At 40.7% G+C, this 21,064-nt stretch overlaps 1 protein-coding gene across 3 annotated transcripts in view; it reads left to right on the forward strand.

Annotated features, from left to right (window-relative positions):
- Nucleotides 1–1,959: 1,959 nt before the first annotated feature.
- Nucleotides 1,960–21,064, forward strand: part of UBE2G1 (ubiquitin conjugating enzyme E2 G1) — an 88,123-nt gene continuing 69,018 nt past the window's right edge. For 2 of the 3 annotated variants that reach the window (XR_005721603.1, XR_005721604.1), the window contains exon 1: nt 2,038–2,376. Coding sequence is in view for 1 of the 3 variants with exons in the window: in XM_040243712.1 (XP_040099646.1) it covers nt 2,331–2,376 (46 nt within the window). In the remaining 2 variants the exon portion in view is untranslated. Of the gene's footprint in view, nt 2,377–21,064 lie in introns of all 3 variants that reach the window. The other variant, XM_040243712.1, reaches the window with a different exon arrangement.

Below are 21,064 nucleotides of genomic sequence, written 5' to 3' on the forward strand. Positions count from 1 at the left end.
CTCTTCTATTCAACATTTGGGCTTCCCAGGTGGCACTAGTGGTAAAGAACATACCTGCCAATGCAGGAGACAGAAGAGAGACAGGTTCGATCTCTGGGTCGGGAAAATCCCCTGGAGAAGGAAATGGCAACCCATTACAGTGTTCTTGCCTGGAGAATCCCATGGATAGAGGAGCCTGGTGGGCTATAGTTCATAGGGTCACAAAGCATTGGACATGACTGAAGTGACTTAGCATGCATCCACATTCAACATTTAAGAAATTACAATAGTGTAAAAATCATGTATTGATATAAATAAATATGATAATTAAATGATTTAAAAGAGTAAAAGATGGAAAGTAGCATGTCAGTTAAATTCTTATCAGTTACAATAAGAATAAATATATTAGGTCTAAAATGAATAAATCAAGAAAAAGCATTCTATCATTTAGAAAAAATGAAGGTAACTACCAGAAGAAACTACTAAAAGAGTTAAAAAGGATTGCCTGTGGTAAGCAAGATTAGGAATGAGGAAGGAACTATGTGAGAAATATGTTTTTTGTTTAATTCCCCTCCCCTCCATGTTTGCTTTTCACAATAATCCTTAATACACTGATTATGAACTGTATATTTGCTTTTTTGATAAAAGTAAAAATTTACTTAAAAAAGAAAGATTTTCTTGGTCCAGAAAGGTGGGTTAGTGTCAGAAATGGATTTTTTTGTTTTTCTTTCCGGGTAAAGCTAAAGAATCTTTATAGAGTCGCTGGCAGGGCTGGAATTTGTTGTAGGTGAGAGAAGAAACCATGCTGCAGCCAAGCAGAATTTCTGATAACCTGCCTGAAGAGATCTCAGAGAAAGGGAACAATTCTCTAAGACTACAGTTATTTGTGGTTTATCTTCTCATTCTAAATAGACAGTCATATTCCAACCCTATTTAAAACTGTTTTCCCTTAAAGAGAGTCCTTCAAATGGGGTAAATGTTAGGCTTCACAAAATCTGGGTTAGCTTCTTGGAGTTGTTTCCTAGAGGAGTCCAAACTTACTCCTTTTTATTAAACGGTCGATTTATGTTTTTATTCAGATTATTTGTTCTTTTTAATTCTTGTTCTTGCGGGGAGAGTGAACACAGTTTTTTCAGTAATTTTTTGAGTCAATAAACTGTATTAGAACCTGCTCCTTCTCTGGCTACCTTACCTGGAGCTCAGAGACTGTAAGCCCTTTGAGGCGAGGAACAGAGCCATCCAGTTCAGGTATAAGGTTAATGCGGCTTTAATAAATATTTGGTGAAGGAACAAATACAAATTTGAGTGCCATTAGGTATCATTTTTTCCTTCTGCTTTGTCTGTTTATTGAGACTGTGTTAATGCAAGGCAGAGGGCTGTGGGAATAAGGGTGAGAGGAGGTAGAGTGATTTTTTCCAAACTTTAGATCCCACACTTTGACTTTACATAATAGATGCTTTTCTGGACATTTTGTAGTGTATATCAGATTTTGCTAATCTCAGCTCACTTTACACATAGATTATTAACGATGTTTAAACATTTTGTACTATGAGATGCAGAGCATTTTACTTGAAGAATCTTTTCGTGTATCTTTCTGTAAAGTGAATTACCGGCATATATGAAGTCTATTTTGGGGGTGTGCTTAAAATGGGGCACACCAGTACTAAGTTCGGCTTTAACAATGACTAATTCGCACACCCTGTGTGCTGTTGGGCGCTCGCCAGCAACTACGCATCTACCACTTCTCTTGGCCCCTTCGCTCCCTGCTGACCACCTGCTTCGACTCGGAGGCGGTGTCTTGACCCTCCGCGACCTCTCTGTCATGGCGTCCGTGGGGCGTCTGCCGCCGGGGCCAGGCACTTGGCCGGGCGGCGACCTTCCCAAGATGGCGGCGACAGAGGCCACTGCACGTAGGGGGCGGGGTTCCGCCTCCGGAGGCGGAGCAGTAGACAGAAGGGTTGGGCTAGCGAGCGGGCTGTTTCCGAAGTAGGCAGCCCCAGCGCGCCTGCGCAGAGCGGCCCTGCGCGCTGTGAGGCTGTGGCGGGGGAAGGCACCGGTGGGGCCGACGGGCGGGTTGAAGGAGGGAAGCGGGCGAGCGAAGTCCCAGTGCGCGCCGCGGCGGCACGGGTACCCTCCCCTTCCGGGCGTGAGGCACTGTGAGGAAAGCTGAAGCGAGCGGACTCGCACCGGCAGCGAGGCGCCGCTACCGCCGCCACAGCCCAGCCTCCCTCGGCTTCGGCGCTCCCGTCGTGGGGGCCCGGGTTCCTCAGCACACCCAGCTCGAGCAGCTCCGGAGCCTGTGCCCAGTCCTTCGGAAGCCCCGGCGCCAGCCTGGGCCCTTGGCGGGGAGGATGACGGAGCTGCAGTCGGCACTGCTACTGCGAAGACAGCTGGCAGGTGAGCGAGCGGGCGGCTGGGCGGCGGGCCGGGCCGCGATCGCGGCGAGCAGCTGCCCGCTTCTCCCCTCCTCCCGGGCGCTCCCGGGCTGGCGGGCCGGACGGTCGAGGGGAGCGGCAGGCTCCGGCGAGATCGGGCGCGGGCCTGCGAGAGTGGGGAGCCCAGGCGCCGGTTCGGGCCGGGCCCATCACTTCTTCCCCGGCTTTCCGAGGGTGTTGGGGGCGGGGGCGCGCCCCAGCCTCGGCCCCCGGACGGGGCCTGGCACCCCCGGGGAGGGAGGGGAGCCTGTCCCCTCCCCCACTGTTCGGTGGGACGTTGCGGGGGAGGGGCTGTGGGTACCCTGTCCCGGCGGACCCTCCCTGGAGGGGCGGGTCCGGGCTCAGGTGCGCCCGAGACCGCTGGACCCCCCGAGGCAGGTAGAACATCTGGGCCCTGCTGGCTGCGCGTCGCGGGCTCGGCTGTCCGAGCCGCGGGCGGGCAGCCGGGGGCAGGGTGGGCGAGAGGAACTGGCCGCGGGGCGGGTAGGTGAGGCGCGCCAAACTTCTGCCTAGGCAGCGCCGGGTCCGCGTAGTTGTGGCGGACAACAAAAGCGCCGGCCTCTGCGGCCTGGTTGCTGGCGCACGGGGTCTGAGAGCCCGGCGGGGCGCGGGACGCCGCCTCGCCTGCCTCCGCCTGGCACGGGCTCCGGCTGCGCCGCCCGGCTGGGGGAGGGTAGGAGCGGGCCGAGCCGAGAGCCGCTCGCTGGCCAGCTCGGGGCTTTGTGCTCCGAGCGATTCCGGCTCCTGTGCAGGCCTGCGGGGCCCCGGGGCTCCGGCCCGCGGGCTCTGGCTTGGGGCGGCGGCCGGGTCTGCCTCCCCAGAGGTGCCTGCGTCCCCCCTCCCCCATTGTCCCGGCCTCCGGCCGTTTGCGGCTTCCAGGTTGACTTTTTAGGGGGTTGGCTCCGACTCTGCTAGGACTGTGTGAGCGGAGCATGCGCACTGGAGACGTACGTGTGCGGAGTGAAAGAGGGGGAGGCGGGTTGGTGGCTTCACAATGCCTCCCCACGTGCTGCCAGATTTAAAGAGAAATGAACCAGCGGTTACCTTCTGCTGCCCAACGCCCGGCGGCTGTCCTCTCGATTCTGGCGGATCTTCACCTCTCAGCTCTACCGCCAGAGGCCCTGAGCCCTCGGCAGAACCTAGAGGGTTGGAATGGACATCTGTTTCTGCAATAGGTTTACAAAGAGTTTGAGGTGCTGGTTAAATCACCTTTGTGACTTCTTAAGGAAAAGGTTGTCAGGGGCTCTTACAGGTTGTATAATTAGGTTTATTATTAGACCGTGAGCAAGCAGGTTTGGACACATACTAAAGTTCTGGATGGTCAGGGGGAGTGATCTGGAGTGAATGGAGAAGTTCTGGTGATCTCTGTGTCCATCGCAAATAATGTATTGGACAAGCACTGAATGAATAACAACTTTATTGTATCTTGTAGTTCCAAACACAGCTTACTGTTCTGTGTATTTTTTTTTTTTTTTTGGTTTGTTTTGGTGGAAGGAATTAAGATGTTCTTTTGTCTCCCTAAGAATTCCTTAATCAGAATAAGTTTTAAATTATGTGGTGAACTATTAAACAGTATTAAAGTATTAAAACAGTACTCAACTCTTACATAATGGGAAAGGTGTGTGTGTGTGTGTGTGTGTATATATATATATATTTAAAGGTGTAAAAGAAGTTAAGCAGTTGCTATGAAAGTAAAGTATGACTAATAACAGTGTTAGCAGTAGCAGTATTTCAGAATTCTTCCCAACCTACTTGTGAACAGACTCTAAATTTTGATAGCCAGTTGGTTCAGTTTTGCACTCTTAAAGATTAATCCCAAATATTGATTATAAAGACATTTTCCAAAACGCTTTCTTAACGGATGACTGTTTGTTTATGCTTTAAGGTGGAGGACAGAATGATTTAGTTTGTAATCTTTCATGCCTTATTATAAAATTACTTAGCTGCGGATTACTTTTCTTGCCTTCTAGTTCAGAAACAAGGACTGTTGTTAATATTTTCTTAAGTTTTTGAAGGATATTAATTAACATACTCAGAATATATGAAGTAGGCCAAGGCCAGTGCATTAAGGGAAATGTGAAAATATTAAGTTTATTGGAAAGACTTGATAACTACATACTGAGATAAAAGCCCTATTTAGGCTTTAGTAGTGCATTGAGCTTTTTGGTTCTTCAGATATCATTTGAAAACAGGAAAAATGGTAAACAGTAATCTCTTAAAATCATTTAGAGTGAACTTTTGGAAGGCTTAATAATAAATGCTTTAAAAATCTTGTAATGTATTGAACTGAGTAGACACTCAAACCTAAGCCATTCTAGGTGGTAGAATTTTGGAAACTTAAAACAGTGGCCAACAGTGGTTAGTTTACTAAGCCTCTCTGCCAGTCCTTAGGATTTTACTTCATTACTTGAGGGGAGAATTTATTTTGTGGGTGCGTTTTGTTTTGTTGGTAATTGTAATGAAGAACCTGGTTACTTTGAGAGTGAAGTGGAATGGTTCCTTGGGTTGCAGTTACTGTGGTGCAGGCCTATATACTATGTAATAGAATGTTTAGCAGTGTTCTTGGCCGCTACCCACCAGATGCCAGTAGTATACCTTCTCATTTGTGACAACCAGGAATGTCTGTGTGGCCAGATGTCCCCCGAGGGACAAAGTCATCCGAGGTCGAAAAACCTCTGGTTTAAGGTGTTTTGGTTAAGACCAGAATGGCCGTTGTGAAGCAAGTAAGAAATAGATTCATGAAATCAGATAGGTTGTATTTCTTTGTGGGTATTATTAGACTATGACTTACTCCTTTGCAAATTCAGCAGTCACAGTTCAGCTTTTGCAGTGCATAATGCTAAATACTAAAATCCCACAGCGAAAGAGATGATTTAAAATTTTCAAAAAGGTATAAGCACTGGTTAAAAATACAGAGTATAGAAAAGGTATCATTTTTCCACCCTTGACCCAGCCTACTTTTTTTTTTCCAGAAGCAACCATCATTGATAGTTTCTTGTGTGTTTCAGTTCAGTTCAGTCGCTCAGTCGTGTCCAACTCTGTGACCCCATGGATTGCAGCACACCATGGGGTCTTGTGTGTTTATATGGGCTAATGTTTACTGAGGACTAGTATGTACCTGGAATTGTGCTGAGAGCTTTATGTATATATCTCATTTAATCCTCCTAATAAGGAAATTGAGGCTGAGAGTTTAAATTACTTATCCAAGGTCACACAGGTAATAAGTGGTGCTGCTCTATTCATATTCAGGACCTTCCTGTTAGAGGCTTTATTTTTAATTTGCAGCGTTGTCTTCCAGGGAGCAGCAATTTAATATAACTGTGAAATATGGTTTTATAAATTTAAATATTCAAGGTTAATTTATCCAGTAACTACCAAAATGGGGAAATAGTCCCATCTTAATAAAATTTTATGCACAAAATAAGGCACTCTACAATCTAAATGATACTCTTTTTTTTTTTAATTTATTTATTTTTTATTTTACTTTACAATTCTGTATTGGTTTTGCCATACATAAATGATACTCTTAAGGTAATCATAAAAGGATGCTTTAGCCATTGTTAGTTTAGGAGCAGCATTCTGCAGAATGTCATAGGTTGAAAGCAGCACTAAGCTTTTTGGTGTTAGCAGTTAACTTGGGGAAAATGAATTGGTCTTATTCCCTACTCTAACCATACTTTTACTTTATGACAAGCATTTATAAAGAAGAAGAGAATTTTTTTTTTTTTTAAGATCACTTGAGGTTTTTTAACATTGACAACATAGATTTTCAGTAGTTGCTTTCTCATAGGTACCTGTCATTCCAAAACTGGGAAGAAGGATCTCGCTATGCAGTAACAATAAATAAATTGAACTCCTTTTATCGTAGAAAGTTTGATTGTATATTTTAAAGTAATCTGGAACATTCCCATATCTCCTTGGCTACCCATGTAAGTAGGTTGTGATGAATTATATGTGTTTCTCAGACTTAATGTGCAACAAAATCACATGGGAGTATGTTCAAAACACAGATTCCTGGCTTTACCTCCACAGAGTCTTAGTCTACATGTCCAGGTGGGGCCCAACAAAGCCAAGTCTTTAAAGCAGTTTTTTTTGTTGACTGTGAAACTGTGTTCTGAACCCCACACTTCAACAGTTTCCCTAAGCTATTTTGTCATCCCTCTGGAGGGCCTTCTGCAAGTAGTCCCGTTCCTAGTTTTTGTGGGGTGCTGTGTTTCGTTACTGTGGTGTTCATAGGATATTGAAAGAATGGTGTTTAAAAGGAGGAATTAGATTTAATATTTCTTATTGGCCTTTCTAGAATGTATTGGCACTGTGACATAAAATTTCATTAGTAATCTTAAACAAGAAAAAATAGAGTGTTGATTATTGAAAGGGACCACCCTAGTGGTAGAAGAATCTAAGGTGATGAGTACAATGTTAATATTCTTAATGGTTGTAAACTCACATATTTAGAAATGGAAGAAAAGCCTAAAAGTAAGCCTTATATTGCATCAAATTACTATTTATTTTAATAGAGTTTCGGGAATTTTTAATTCCAGAAATCATTACACTGTTCCAGATATAATGCAGCTACTATATGCTGTCAGAAAAAAAGTATAAACCACACAAACATTGTGGTTGAAGAAGGGATGTTAGATGACTTATAATCCCTGTAGCCGAGGGGGAGCATCCAGGAATTAAGCATCTAATGTTATGTTGCAGAATCGTACTTCAAAATATATACATATACATGTATTAAATCATTATGTGTATATCTTCCATACAGTGTTATGTGTCAGTTCTATCTCAGTAAAGCTGGAAGGATAATCGTTAATTCTTGACATTAAGGAGTAAATATTTTAAGTTATAATTTCTGTTGCTTAGTGAATATTTTTGACATATAATGCAATTTAGTGTTTTAGAAGTATTGATAGTTTAAAATAAATGGTAGTTTAATTTTAAATTTAGAATGAAACATACTTTCTATGTATTGTGTAACAGTTGATCTCACTCAAGTACTACTGAATATATCAAAATGTTGAGGTAAACATTTGTTTACCTATAATTTGTACATATTAGTTTATTAGTATAATCTGTAGTTACTGTAAAGTAGTACTAAAGTATATGGTTTTATTATATAGTTTATATAAGTTAATATACTTTATATTTGGTGATATGTGTGTATATAATGGTGATGTTGTGTATGTTAGTTGCTTAGTTGTGTCCAACTCTTTGCAACCCCATGGACTGTAGCCTGCCAGGGTCCTCTATCTGTGGAATTCTCCAGGCAAGAATCCTGGAGTGGGTTGCAGTTTCCTTCTCCAGGGAATCTTCCTGACCCAGGGTTAGAACCCCTGTCTCCTGCATTGCAGGCAGATTTCTTATCTGAGCTATAGGGAAGTCCCAAGCATGCCTTAAGTATTAATAGAGTGATACCGAGTATGGAAAATATGAAATCCTTTCACTACTTCAATATTTTTGTTGCTTTTTGACTTTTCAGGTGAAGCGGGTTTGCAGGTATCAAGATTTTCAATCTTTGGGTTATTTGATCTTGTTTACTTTAGTGCAGATTTTATTGAGCAGGGATACTAGTTTATTGTAAATTGTAGCAGGCTATGCTTTTGCTTCTTCAAGCAAATAAAATGCTAAGCATTCTTTTGTTTTAATGAACTGACTTCAATTTAGGATGAAGAATTTTTCATTTCTAGATTACTGAGAAGTATTTTTGTTAGAATTTAAAACACTAGTTGACCTCCAAAAATCTGTTGAACGGCAACTTTGACTAGTTTGTAGGAAATAACTTTTCAGAGAAGAAAGCATAGTATTAATATATGCTTATGGAACCATTCTGGCCAAGCAAACATAGTTATATCTGGTTGAAGGCATTTCAACTACAGAAAATTACAAATAAGAAAAAGCAAATATTTTGCAAATTTTGGTAATGAACATGAATTTTTGGTATGAACAGATAAATGAGAGGATAAGAATAAAGTGCATCTTTAGGAAATAAGATGTTGTCTCTCTCTTTCTCTGTGTGTGTATGTATGTATTTATATGTGTGTGTGTATATATATATGTTAAAATATAGCATTACAATTTTTTTTGCACTAGTTCAAAATACTATTAGACTAATTCAGGTAAATCAGGTAAATTTGTTTTTTCAGCTGTGCCATGCTTGTAGAATCTTAGTTCCCTGACCAGGGATTGAACCTGTGTCCTTGGCAGTGAAAGTGCAGATCCTGGCCACTGGACAGCCAGGGAATTTCCTACGTCAAATTTTTTTTTTTTTAATCAGTGCTGTTCCCTTGATAGTTTGGCCCTCAGAGAAACTGCTAGGAAAAATTCTGTAATTTATTGCTGTTGCAGCAGAGATGTGTACTTCTCTTTATGATGTTAAGTCCTAGAAAATGTTTGAAGTCAATTTTTGTAAGTAGAAATGTTTACCTTTTATTAAATGTGTTTATGCTTTTATATCAATTTTCTATTCTTATATAAGATATATTTTAACTAAGAGTTTATGTTTCAAGACAAAGTAATTCTAGACAAGGTAGACATGGCACCAAAAGCATGATCTGTACAAGGTAGTATTGGTAAACTGGACATCATCAAAATAAGAAAACTTCTGTTTGTGAAACACGAAAGAAAAAGCGGGCTGCAGACTGGAAGAACAAAATTACAAACTATCTGACAGAGGATTGTTCTAGAAAATATAGACCTCTTTAAAACTCAACAGTAAAAGAAAATGAACAGTCTGTTTAGAAAATGGGCAAAAGACATGTACAGACATTTCAGCTGGTAAATAAGCAAATAAAAAGATGTTCAACATCATTAAACACCAGGGAAATGTAAATCGAAACCACTGAGGTATCACCACATACCTATTTAGAACAGCTAAATTAAAACAAGTTAACACCACGTGCTGGACAGGAGAAGCAGAAAAACTTCATCTCTCACATGTTGCTGGTGGGGATGTAAAATGGTACTGCCGCTATGGAAACAGTTTGCAGTTTCTTGTAAGACTAAATATACACTTACCATACAACCCATCAAGTACACACTGGGCATTTATTTCAGAGAAATGGAAACTGATATCCTCATAAAAACTTACCTGCCAATGTTCACAGTAGCGTTATTAGTAACAACTGGAAGCAATGCAGATGTCCTTCAGTGGGTGAATAAACCGTGGTACATCCGTCCTGTGGAGTATACTACTCAGAAATAACTGTTGATACACAAAGCAACTTGGTTGATCTCAAGGGAATTATGCTGAAAAAAAGCTAATCTCAAAAGGTTGCATATTCTGTGATTCCGTTTCTATAAAATTCTTTTTTTGATGTAAAAAACATAAAATTGACATTCAGCCATTTTCCAGTGTATGGTTCAGTAGTGTTAAGTTTGTTCACAGTGTTGTGAAAAAAAAAAAACAACCCTCCATAACTCTTTCATTTTGAAAAACTGAAATTCAATAAGCAAATCTCCCTTTCCACTTTGATTCCAGCCGCTGCTAACCACCGTTTTATGTTTACAGTTTCTCTGCATTTGATTCATATGAGTAAATTCATACAGTGTTTGTCTTTTTGTGACTGGCTTGTTAGTGTAGGGTATGTTGTAGTGTATGGCAGGATTTCCATCCTTTTGTCGCTAAATAATACTCCCTTGTATGTACGTATACCGCATTTTGTTAATCCACTCATCTGTAGGTGGATTTGGGTTGCTTTCATCTCCTGTGATTATTGCTGCCATGCACATGGGTGTGAGATATCTCTTCAGAACTCTGCTTTCAATTCTTTTGAATATATAGCTGGAAGTGGGTTTGCTAGTTCATGTGGTAGTTCTGTTTTTTAAAAATAAACTTTACTTTTAGAACAATTTTATTTTTTATTTTATTTTTTAAGTTAATTTCATTTCTTGGCCATGCTGCGAAGCTTGTGAAATCTTAGTTCCCCCACCAGGGATTGAACCTGGACTCTGGCAGTGAAAACGCTGAGTCCTAACCACTGGACACCCAAGGGAATGCCCTTTGGAGCAGTTTTAGATTCACAGCAATCTCTCTGTTCTATTTTTCCATTGCCCTATACAACTGTATATCAAAATAAAAAATTTTAAAAAGCCACTTGTAACCAGAGCATTTTTATCAGTCTTTTTTCATGTAAAGAAGTCCTTTTTATTAATAAACTTACTATCATACTTAGATAAGCCTGCAGTGTGCCTGCAGTGCCACCTGCTATCTAGGAGACCTGAGGTTTGACCCCAGGGTTGGGAAGATTCTCCTGGAAAAGGGAAAGGCTACCTGCTCCAGTATTCTGGCCTGGACTCCATGGGGTCACAAAGAGTCCTGACAGGACTGAGAGACTTTCACATCATACTTAGAAATGTAGCAACATAGTTGCCATATTAACACTTACAAGGAATAGGAAGCTGCAATTGAATGAAATCTATAGTTTGAGGTAGAGATTCCATCTTAATTTTAAATAATCTTTGTTTAAACTTCTTGTGCTGTTGTTTGCAAAATGGGAGAAAGGATCACTATAAAAGCTCATTTATTGAGCACTTCTGTTTAGTTGCATTGAGAAACACGGAGGGAATGCAAAAGATAATTGACCTGGTATTCTTGCCTTGAAGTGCTACATTTAATAGGCATTGATGGACATGTAAACAAAATTATAATGCTGTCAGTTCAGTTCAGGCCCTCAGTCGTGTCCGACTCTTTGCGACCCCATGGGCTGCAGCATGCCAGGCCTCTGTCCATCACCAACTCCCAGAGCATACCCAAACTCACGTCCATTAAGTCGGTGATGCCATCCAACCATCTCATCCTCTGTTGTCCCCTTCTCCTCCTCCCCTCAATCTTTCTCAGCATCAAGGTCTTTTCCAATGAGTCAGTTCTTCGCATCAGGTGGCCAAAGTATTGGAGTTTCAGCTTCAACATCAGTCCTTCCAGTGAACACCCAGGACTCATTTCCTTTAGGATGGACTCATTGGATCTCCTTGCAGTCCAAGGGACTCTCAAGAGTCTTCTCCAACACCACAGTTCAAAAGCATCAATTCTTCAGTGCTCAGCTTTCTTTCTAGTCCAACTCTCACATCCATACATGACTACTGGAAAAACCATAGCTTTGACTAGACGGAACTTTGTTGACAAAGTCGGTCATAACTTTCCTTCCAAGGAGTAAGCATGTTTTAATTTCATGGCTGCAGTCACCATCTGCAGTGATTTTGGAGCCCAAGAAAATAAAAGTCTCACTATTTCCACTGTTTCCCCATCTCTTTGCCATGAAGTGATGGGACTGGATGCCATGATCTTCATTTTCTGAATGTTGAGTTTTAAAGCCAACTTTTTCATTCTCCTCTTTCACTTTCATCAAGATGCTCTTTAGTTCTTCACTTTCTGCCATAAGGGTGGTGTCATCTGCATATCTGAGGTTATTGATATTTCTCCCAGCAATCTTGATTCCAGCTTGTGTTTCATCCAGCCCAGCGTTTCTCACGATGTACTCTGCATAGGAGTTAAATAAGCAGGGTGACAATATACAGCTGTGACGTACTCCTTTTCCTATTTGGAACCAGTCTGTTGTTCCATGTCCAGTTCTAACTGTTGCTTCTTGACTTGCATACAGATTTCTCAAGAGGCAGGTCAGGTGGTCTGGTATTCCCCTTTCTTTCAGAATTTTCCACAGTTTATTATGATCCACACAAAGGCTTTGACATAGTCAATAAAGCAGAAATAGATGCTTTCATGGAACTCTATAGCTTTTTTGATGATCCATTGGATGTTGGCAATTTGATCTCTGGCTCCTCTGCCTTTTTTAAATCCAGCTTGAACATCTGAAGTTCATGGTTCACGTACCTTTGAAGCCTGGCTTGGAGAATTTTGAGCATTAGTTTGCTAGCACCTGGAAAAGGCAATGGCAACCCACTCCAGTACTCTTGCCTGGAAAATCCCATGGATGGAGGAGCCTGGTAGGCTGCAGTCTGGTAGGGTCGCTAAGAGTCGGACACGACTGAGCAACTTCACTTGCACTTTTCACTTTCATGCATTGGAGAAGGAAATGGCTACTCACTTCTAGTGTTCTTGCCTGGAGAATTCCAAGGATGGTGGAGCCTGGTGGGGTGCTGTCTGTGGGGTCACATAGAGTCAGATACAACTGAAGCGACTTAGCAGCAGCAGCAGCAGTTGCTAGCATGTGAGATGAGTGCAGTTGTGCAGTAGTTTGAACATTCTTTGGCGTTGCCTTTCTTAGGGATTGAAGTGAAAACTGACCTTTTCCAGTCCTGTGGCCACTGCTGAGTTTTCCAAATTTGCTGGCATACTGAGTGCAACACTTTAACAGCATCATCTTTTAGGATTTGAAATAACTGGAATTCCATCACCTCCACTAGCTTTGTTCATAGTGATGCTTCCTAAGGCCCACTTGACTTCACGTTCCAGGATGTCTGGCTGTGGGTGAGTGATCATACCATTGTGATTATCTGGATCATAAAGATCTTTTTTGTACAGTTCTTCTGTGTTTTCTTGCCACCTCTTTTTAATATCTTCTGCTTCTGTTAGGTCCATACCATTTCTGTCCTTTATTGAGCCCATCTTTGTGTGAAATATTCCCTTGGTATCTCTAATTTTATTGAGGAGATCTCTAGTCTTTCCCATTCTATTATTTTCCTCTATTTCTGTGCCCTGATCACTGAAGAAGGCTTTCTTATCTCTCCTTGCTATTCTTTGGAACTCTTGCACTCAAATGGGTATATCTTTCCTTTTCTCCTTTGCTTTTCGCTTTTCTTCTTTTCACAGCTATTTGTAAGGCCTCCTCAGACAGCCACTTTGCTTTTTTGCATTTATTTTTCTTGGGGATGGTCTTGCTCCCTGTCTCCTGTATAATGTCACAAACCTCCATCCATAGTTCATCAGGCTCTCTGTCTATCAGATCTAGTCCCTTTAGTCCATTTCTCACTTCCACTGTATATAAGGGATTTGATTTAGGTCATACCTGAATGGTCTAGTCATTTTCCCTAATTTCTTCAATATAATGCTGTATAAGTACATAAACACAAGTGGAAGGATGAGAAAGACTGAGGAAGGAGTACTAATATGGGAGGGTACAGTGAAGTTGGGAAATCATAGGGAAAGAGCTATATTTTGGATATAGCAGAATCAAGATTTCACTTCTTTAAGAGTATTAACTTAAATATTTAAAAATTCTTGGCATTTATCAGTATAGAAAAATTAGTAATTAGAACTACTTAGCATGACAGAAATCTAATGTTGAGAGACTTAAGTAGGTGTTTGGAAATGCCGGGCTGAATGAAGCACAAACTGGAATCAAGATTGCCAGGAGAAATATAAATAACTTCAGATGTGCAGATGACACCACCCTTATGGCAGAAAGCGAAGAGGAACTAAAGAGCCTCTTGATGAAAGTGAAAGAGGAGAGTGAAAAAGTTGGCTTTAAAACTCAACATTCAGAAAACTAAGATCATGGCATCCGGTCCCATCACTTCATGGCAAAAAGATGGGGAAACAGTGACAAAATTTATTTTCTTGGGCTCCAAAATCACTGCAGATGGTGACTCCAGCCATGAATTAAAAGACGCTTACTCCTTGGAAGAAAAGCTATGACTAACCTAGATAGCATATTAAAAAGCAGAGACATTACTTTGTCAACAAAGGTCCGTCTAGTCAAAGCTGTGGTTTTTTCCAGTAGTCATGTGTGGTTGTAAAAGTTGGACTGTGAAGAAAGCTGAGCACAGAAGAATTGATGGTCTTGAACTGTGGTATTGGAGAAGACTTTTGAGAGTCCCTTGGACTGCAAGGAGATCTAACCAGTCAATCCTAAAGGAAATCAGTCCTGAATATTCATTGGAAGGACTGATGTTGAAGCTGAAACTCCAATACTTTGGCCACCTGATGCGAAGAACTGATTTATTAGAAAAGACCCTGATGCTGAGAAAGATTCAAGGTGGGAGGAGAAAGGGATGACAGAGGATAACATGGCTGAATGACATCACTGACTCAATGGACACGAGTTTGGGTAAACTCTGGGAGTTGGTGATGGACAGGGAGGCCTGGTGTGCTGAAGTCCATGGGGTCGCAAAGAGTTGGACCTGACTGAGCGACTGAACTGAACTGATAACCCTATTGAAGATTTCCAAGAAAATAGTCTGGACACAGCTTTCGAGGGATGGCAGTAATTTGTAATTTAAGAAATTTTGTATAGAACCTGTCAGCTTGCTTACTTCATGAGTATATAAAAGTGGAAGGAGGGCAGAAAGGAAACAAGTCACTCTTCGTGATCTTAGGACCTTCCATATGTGGTCAAATTCAGTTCTTATAGCAAATCTTTGGAGTAAACATCACCTTTCTGAGATAAGGAAATTGAGGTTCGGGGCTTTTCTGGTGGCTCAGCGGTAAAGATTCCACTTGCTATGCAGGAGACGCAGGTTTGATCCCTCCGTCGAGAAGCGCCTCTGAAGGAGGGAATGGCAACCCCACTTCAGTATTCTTGCCTGGAGAATTCCACGGACAGAGGAGCCTGGCAGGCTTCAGTCCATAGAGCGGCAACTGAACAACTGAGCACAATTGAGGTTTTTATTATGTCTGGTATTCCCTGGAGCTAACCCTGATGGAGCTGGCTGGCAGAAATATATCTGCTAATGAAATTGAAACCCTTTCTTATCAGTGGTTTCTTTAACATTTGGGGCTTCTTATACTCCTTTGAGAATCTAGTAAGCGTTAGACCTTCCCTTAGAAAAGGCACACACAGTTTTGGGTATAATTTTAGAGGATTTTCTGATCTCTTGAGTGAGACTTCTGCACATGTAATGCTGTCTCTTTTATCATTCATTCAGCGAATTTGATGACCGTTTTGTATGTTATATAGGGATGCCAAATGAATAAATTATTCTTGTATTACAGAAACTCATAGTCTATAGAAAATTCTATCAGAGGGCTGCTTTAGAACACTGTGCCAGAGGAAGTCAGGGAATGTTTGCTTCTACCTGGAGGGCTTCGGAGGAGTTGGTGGCAATTGTGCTTGACTTGAAAAGGATATGTAAAATTTGATCATGTAAACTTAAGAAGTATTTAAGGCTGAGAGAGAAGCACAAGCCAGACAGAAGACTTGCACTGAAAACAATTCACTGCGGTTGGAGTATATGATGAACCGAACTAGTGGGAAAACAGCATTTGGAAAGGTTGGTTTCATTTGTGGGAGACCATAAAGATACTGAAGCATAGACTTTTACCAAGGAAGGGAGAAATGATGTGATCAAAGTGTGTTGGACCAATGCTTCTCCTTATCTGTGGTGAACGACCAGGTTTAATAAATTTTCCAATTCATTATATAATGATTCTTTAAAATACAATAAATTATTAGAAAAATGAAATAAAGATAGATTCTAGTCAGTACTTTATAATATTAGGTTCATCAAATAAAATGACTATCATATTGCTCTCTGAGTTTCTAAATGCTTGCTCTGGCTGACGGTCACGGACCAGTAAGTTTGGTACATTGGCACCAGTTAATGGACCACACTTTAGCGCTGCTTTGGGCAGAGTAGAGAGTGATACCAGACTATAGTCTGTCCATAAGGACAATGATTTTTATTTTTATTAACTGACATCACAGATGCCTGGAAGAGTGAAACAGCAAGCAACCAATAAATATTTATTGGATGGATTAAAATTACTGCACTAGATCCACCTCCACCCCCTGCCCCCGCTTCCCCGCCCCATTACTTTAGCACGTGTGAACTGAACCTTTTAAGGTAGAAAGTGAGACAATTAGAAACTTCCATAAGTAAACATTTAGTTCCTTCTATATGCCAGGCCCTAAGGATCCAAAGATTCATGATACAATTCCTGGCTTCCCTGTCTAGTGGAGAGTGTCGACTTTTATAAACAAATACTGTTTGATAATTAGAGTGTAGACTTTTATAAACAAATACTGATTGATAATTAGAATAGAGTGTAGACTTTTATAAACAAATACTGGTTGATCATTAGAATATATATACTTCATCACATTTGTATAGACATTCTTACCCTTCTTACATCCCCGCCTTTACTTGTTTAAAGTATAGCTTTGACCAAATGGGGCTTCCCTGGTGACTCAGGGGTAAAGGAGCCTGAAAGGCAGGAGACCTGGGTTCGAACCCTGGGTCAGAAAGATCCCCTGGAGGAGGGCATGGCAACCCACTCCAATATTCTTGCCTGGGAGATCCCATGGACAGAGGAGCCTGGCGGGCTACGGTCTGTGCACTTGCAAAGAGCTGGACAGGATTTAAGTGACTGAACAACAACAACAACAAATGTTTCAAAATGTAACTTTTCTAATTAATAAAATGAACCTATTCATTATAGATTTGGAAAAGATAAAATGTGATACAAAGATCAACCATCCCTTTGCAGCCTCTTAACATTTGATTCTTTTCATTGCATTTTGCTTTTTTTGGTAAATTGAAATTCTGAAAGAAGAACCTTTAATATTAAGGATTTTAGTGAAAATCATGCTCTTCAAAGTAGAGTTTGTTAAAGTTCCTTTTATATACTGATTCTCTAAGAAATCTTAAAGATCAAGGAGTTCTTTTTTCCAAATTTATTTAGCAAGTAAATGACAGAAATTTTAAACTCAGATTTTAAACTCAGGTCATCTTATTACCAAGACTACTGGTTTTTATACAATGGCATGTTTAAACTTTGAAAACTTTGTGACTTTTGGAAGAACTAATATTGCTCGTGGCCTCACTTGATATTTTGAGATTGTCTTTATCAACTTCTATGCTGTAGGATTCTAAGACTAAAATATCTATTCATGGCTTACGTCAGGAGGGTTGTTACTCTGAGACTTTCCTTAATATTCTTTTACCTGTTACGATAATATTTATTTTTCGTGTTTAGCAGTGCATAGGATGGTTTATATTGTCGTCACTAGCCGTCTAGGACTTTGGGCTGTGCTCACTTCTTTATTCAAACTGCTGTGCACATCTGTGGTGTGGTAATTCCCCAGGGAAACACTGTATGTTTTCAATGTCTCTTCTGGTTGTTTTTACATCTCTCCCTTAGGATTATACCTTTGCTGCAGTTTTTGCCCTTAGCATTTGCTTGGTGGAAAAAGAACAAAACCGTCGTTATCCAGTTTGGTTTATATTTAACTCTTGTGGGTGCAGCCGTGGCACGGGTGAGGGTGCTGTGCTTCCTGCTGCCCTCTTCAGGGCCTAAGGCGTACGGTGTGGCTTTTGGGGGAAGCAGTGCCATTGTGATAGGCCTTCCCCCCGCCACCCCTGCAATAAATGTAATTTTAGAAGAGTTTTAGATTTACAGAAAAATTCTAAAGATAGAGTTCCTATATACCCTGTACCCAGATTTCCCCATTATTAACACATTACATTAGTGTGGTTCATTTGTCACAATTAATGAACCAGTATTGATAGATTATTATTAACTGAACTCCATACTTCATTCAAATTTCCATAGTTATTTTGGGCTGTGCCGTATGGCATGTGGGAATCTTAGTTCCCTGACCAGGGATCGAACCTGGGGATGTCCCTGGCAGTGGAAGCATGGAGTCTCACCCACTGGACCACCAGGGAAGCCTCAGATTTCCATAGTTTTTACCTGATATACATTTTCCTGTTCCAGTTTCCCATCCAAGATAACCACATTGCATTTAGTTGTCCTAAGTCTTGTCTGTTCTTGGAGAGTTTCTCAGTTTCCTTGTTTTCTGTGTCTTTTACAATTTGGGGGAATACCAGTCAGGTATTTTGTAGGATGTTCCTCAAATTGGAGTTGTCTAAAGTCTTTTTCTTGATTAGACTGGTGTTTTCAAAAAGAATACCACAGAGGTAGAGTGCCCTTCTCATCACATGCCCGTCGTGACCACACAGCAGCACTGGCGATGTGAACCTTGACCCTTTGTTTAAGGCTGTATTGACCAGGTTTTTCCACTGCAAAGTTACTGTTTTTCTCTTTTCCTATCTTATCTTTGCTACTCACTTATAAATTTCAGTCCCCACTCATGTGGGAAGGAAGGACTAGGCCTCACTTCCTGAAGGGGCCCCTATCTACTTATATTATTTGGAATTCATCTGTAAGGAAGATTTGTTACTTCTCCCATTTATTTGTTAATTCAGTCATTTATTCAGCATGGGTTTATCTGTTTTATAATTGGGGGTTAAAATACGTGTTAGGCAGGGTTGGGTAGGGAAGCAGAACCAGGAGGAGGATACACAGATATATCTGTGTCATGTGATTGTAGGAACTGGCTAGTCCAAAATCTGCAGGGCTGCTTGGAAGCCTGGAGGTAAGTCTGTGTTGTAGTGCGAGTCCTAAAGCAGAGTGCTGGCAGAATTTCTCTGGGGGGAGGTCAGTCTTTTTAAGAATTATGGCCTTCAGCTGAGTGGATGAGGCCCAGTCACATTATGGAGGGTAATCTGCTTCACTGAAAGTCTGTTGATTTAAATTCTAATCTCATTTAAAGAAATAAACACCTTCACAGAGACATCTGGAGTAAATTTGACCACATAATCTGAGTACCAGAATACTAGAGTGGATAGCCTTTCCCTTCTCCAGGGGATCTTCCCAACCCAGAGATTGAACCCGGTTCTCCAGTATTGCATGCGGATTCTTTACCAACTGAGCTATCAGGAAAAACTAACTCCGCAGCGGAGAAACCTGGCCAACACAGCCTTGAACTGTAATCTCATTTAAAAAAAAAACACCTTCACAGAAACAATCTGGAGTAAGTTTGACCACATAATCTGAGTGCCATGGCCCAGGAATGCTGACATAAGTTAGTCATCACATATGTATTTTATTCCTTCTGTCATTAATGTGAATGCTAAATTGCTGCAGCTTTGGTCATTGGGGATTCTTTCAGGTTCGCTTCTGTGTCCCTTTGACATGCACTCAGCCTTCTAGTTTTTAAGCACTTCCTTGTTTTCTGATGACTATAGGATGTGTCAGGCCTATCTTATATTTTCTCTGCCCCAGCCTTCAAGTCAGCTGTTTCTCCATGGATAATATCCAGAAACCAAGATCTGAACATTGAAAGTGCTCATAGCTACTGGACTTCATTACCTTATAGGACAGAAATACACACACATACACAGATAGGTGTATTTAACTAACTTAGGTACATACATATCTATCCTGTTTCTGTATGTCTATCTATATATGTATTAAGTTACCCCTAGGTTCATAGGTACATACATATCTATCCTGTTTCTGTATGTCTATCTATATATGTATTAAGTTACCCCTAGGTTCATACTGATGTTTCTGATTTTTAGTGATTGTGAATAAAGCTGCTGTGAACATTAATATACAGTTCAACCACCTTGAATAAATACCTAGGATACAATTGCTAATTGTATGGTAAGACTGTTTAACTTGATAAAAAACTACTAAATTGTCTTCCACAGTGGCCGTATCACACATTTTGTTTTAAACATGATACTATCCTAATGTGTTGTTCTGCCTCTTGATTTTTTACTTAATCTTTATATATTGGTACATAGAAACTTGTTCTTTTCAAATACAGTATGCCATTCCATGGCTAAAACAAAATTCAGTTTTTATTAAAATACTTCTTTAAATTATAAAAATATTGCATATTCATGATAAAAATATAAGTTCTACCAGAGAGAATAAAATGAAAAGTAAGTCTCCCATCCATTAACCTCCCTCCTTTTCCTCCTCCAAAGGGAATTTGTAGTTCATGCTTCTGGTTACCACGATAGTTTATATGATACCTCTTAACTCATGACTCACTTCTCACTATGAAAGATGAAGACTTCCCTGGTGGTCCAGTGGTTAAGACTCTGCACTTCCAATGCAGGGGGCTCTGGTTCGATTCTTGGTGGAGGAACTAAGATCCCACGTGTGCTGGCCTGGCCCCAAAATAAATAAATAATTGAGCCCCCCCCCCAAGATCCTTGAATAAATAATCCATTGAAAAGAAAGATGTAGACTTTAAAGTCTAATTCCCTTTCCTGATTTTTGTTTTATATATGTAGCTCTTCTAATGGCTGGCTTTATTAATGATTTATCTACCTTACATAAGGGCTTCCCCTGTGGCTCAGCTGGCAAAGAATACACCTGCAGTGCGGGAGACCTGGGTTCGATCCCTGGGTTGAGAAAATCCCTTGGAAAAGGGAAAGGCTACCCACTCCAGTATTCTGGCCTGGAGAATTCCATGGACTCTATAGTCCATGGGGTTGGAAAGAGCTGGACACGACTGAGCAACTTTCACTTTCACTTTACATAAGAGTTCTTGCTATGAAAGGTAAAGAAATGCGTTCACTGGTTTCCGTCCCCTCCATGCAGCTTTTAATTGTTTTTATATTGTCAAGTTTTATAGCACTTATATTCTTTTTTTATAACTGAAATAATGTTTTATCTAGTCTTAAAGAAGAACTAGAAAACAGCGTTTATATAATTTGTCAGTGTATTTATTATAATACCAAATATGTTTTTGTACCTAACTAGGTGCTGTAGTTCGTCATTGAAACTTTGTTAATGGAGAATCTTTAAGTATCAAAGTCTTACTTCCTTCACTTTTCACTAGTTATTCTGGCTCATATGCAATTATTGTTTTCTCATAACCCATGTTGTCCTATTTCTAGTATTTCTTAAATTTATAGTGTATGGGAGGTGAATTTTGAGTCCTTGCGTATTG

The sequence above is a fragment of the Oryx dammah genome, unplaced genomic scaffold (assembly GCF_014754425.2).
Source record: "Oryx dammah isolate SB20612 unplaced genomic scaffold, SCBI_Odam_1.1 HiC_scaffold_8, whole genome shotgun sequence".
NCBI classification, from domain to species: domain Eukaryota; kingdom Metazoa; phylum Chordata; class Mammalia; order Artiodactyla; family Bovidae; genus Oryx; species Oryx dammah.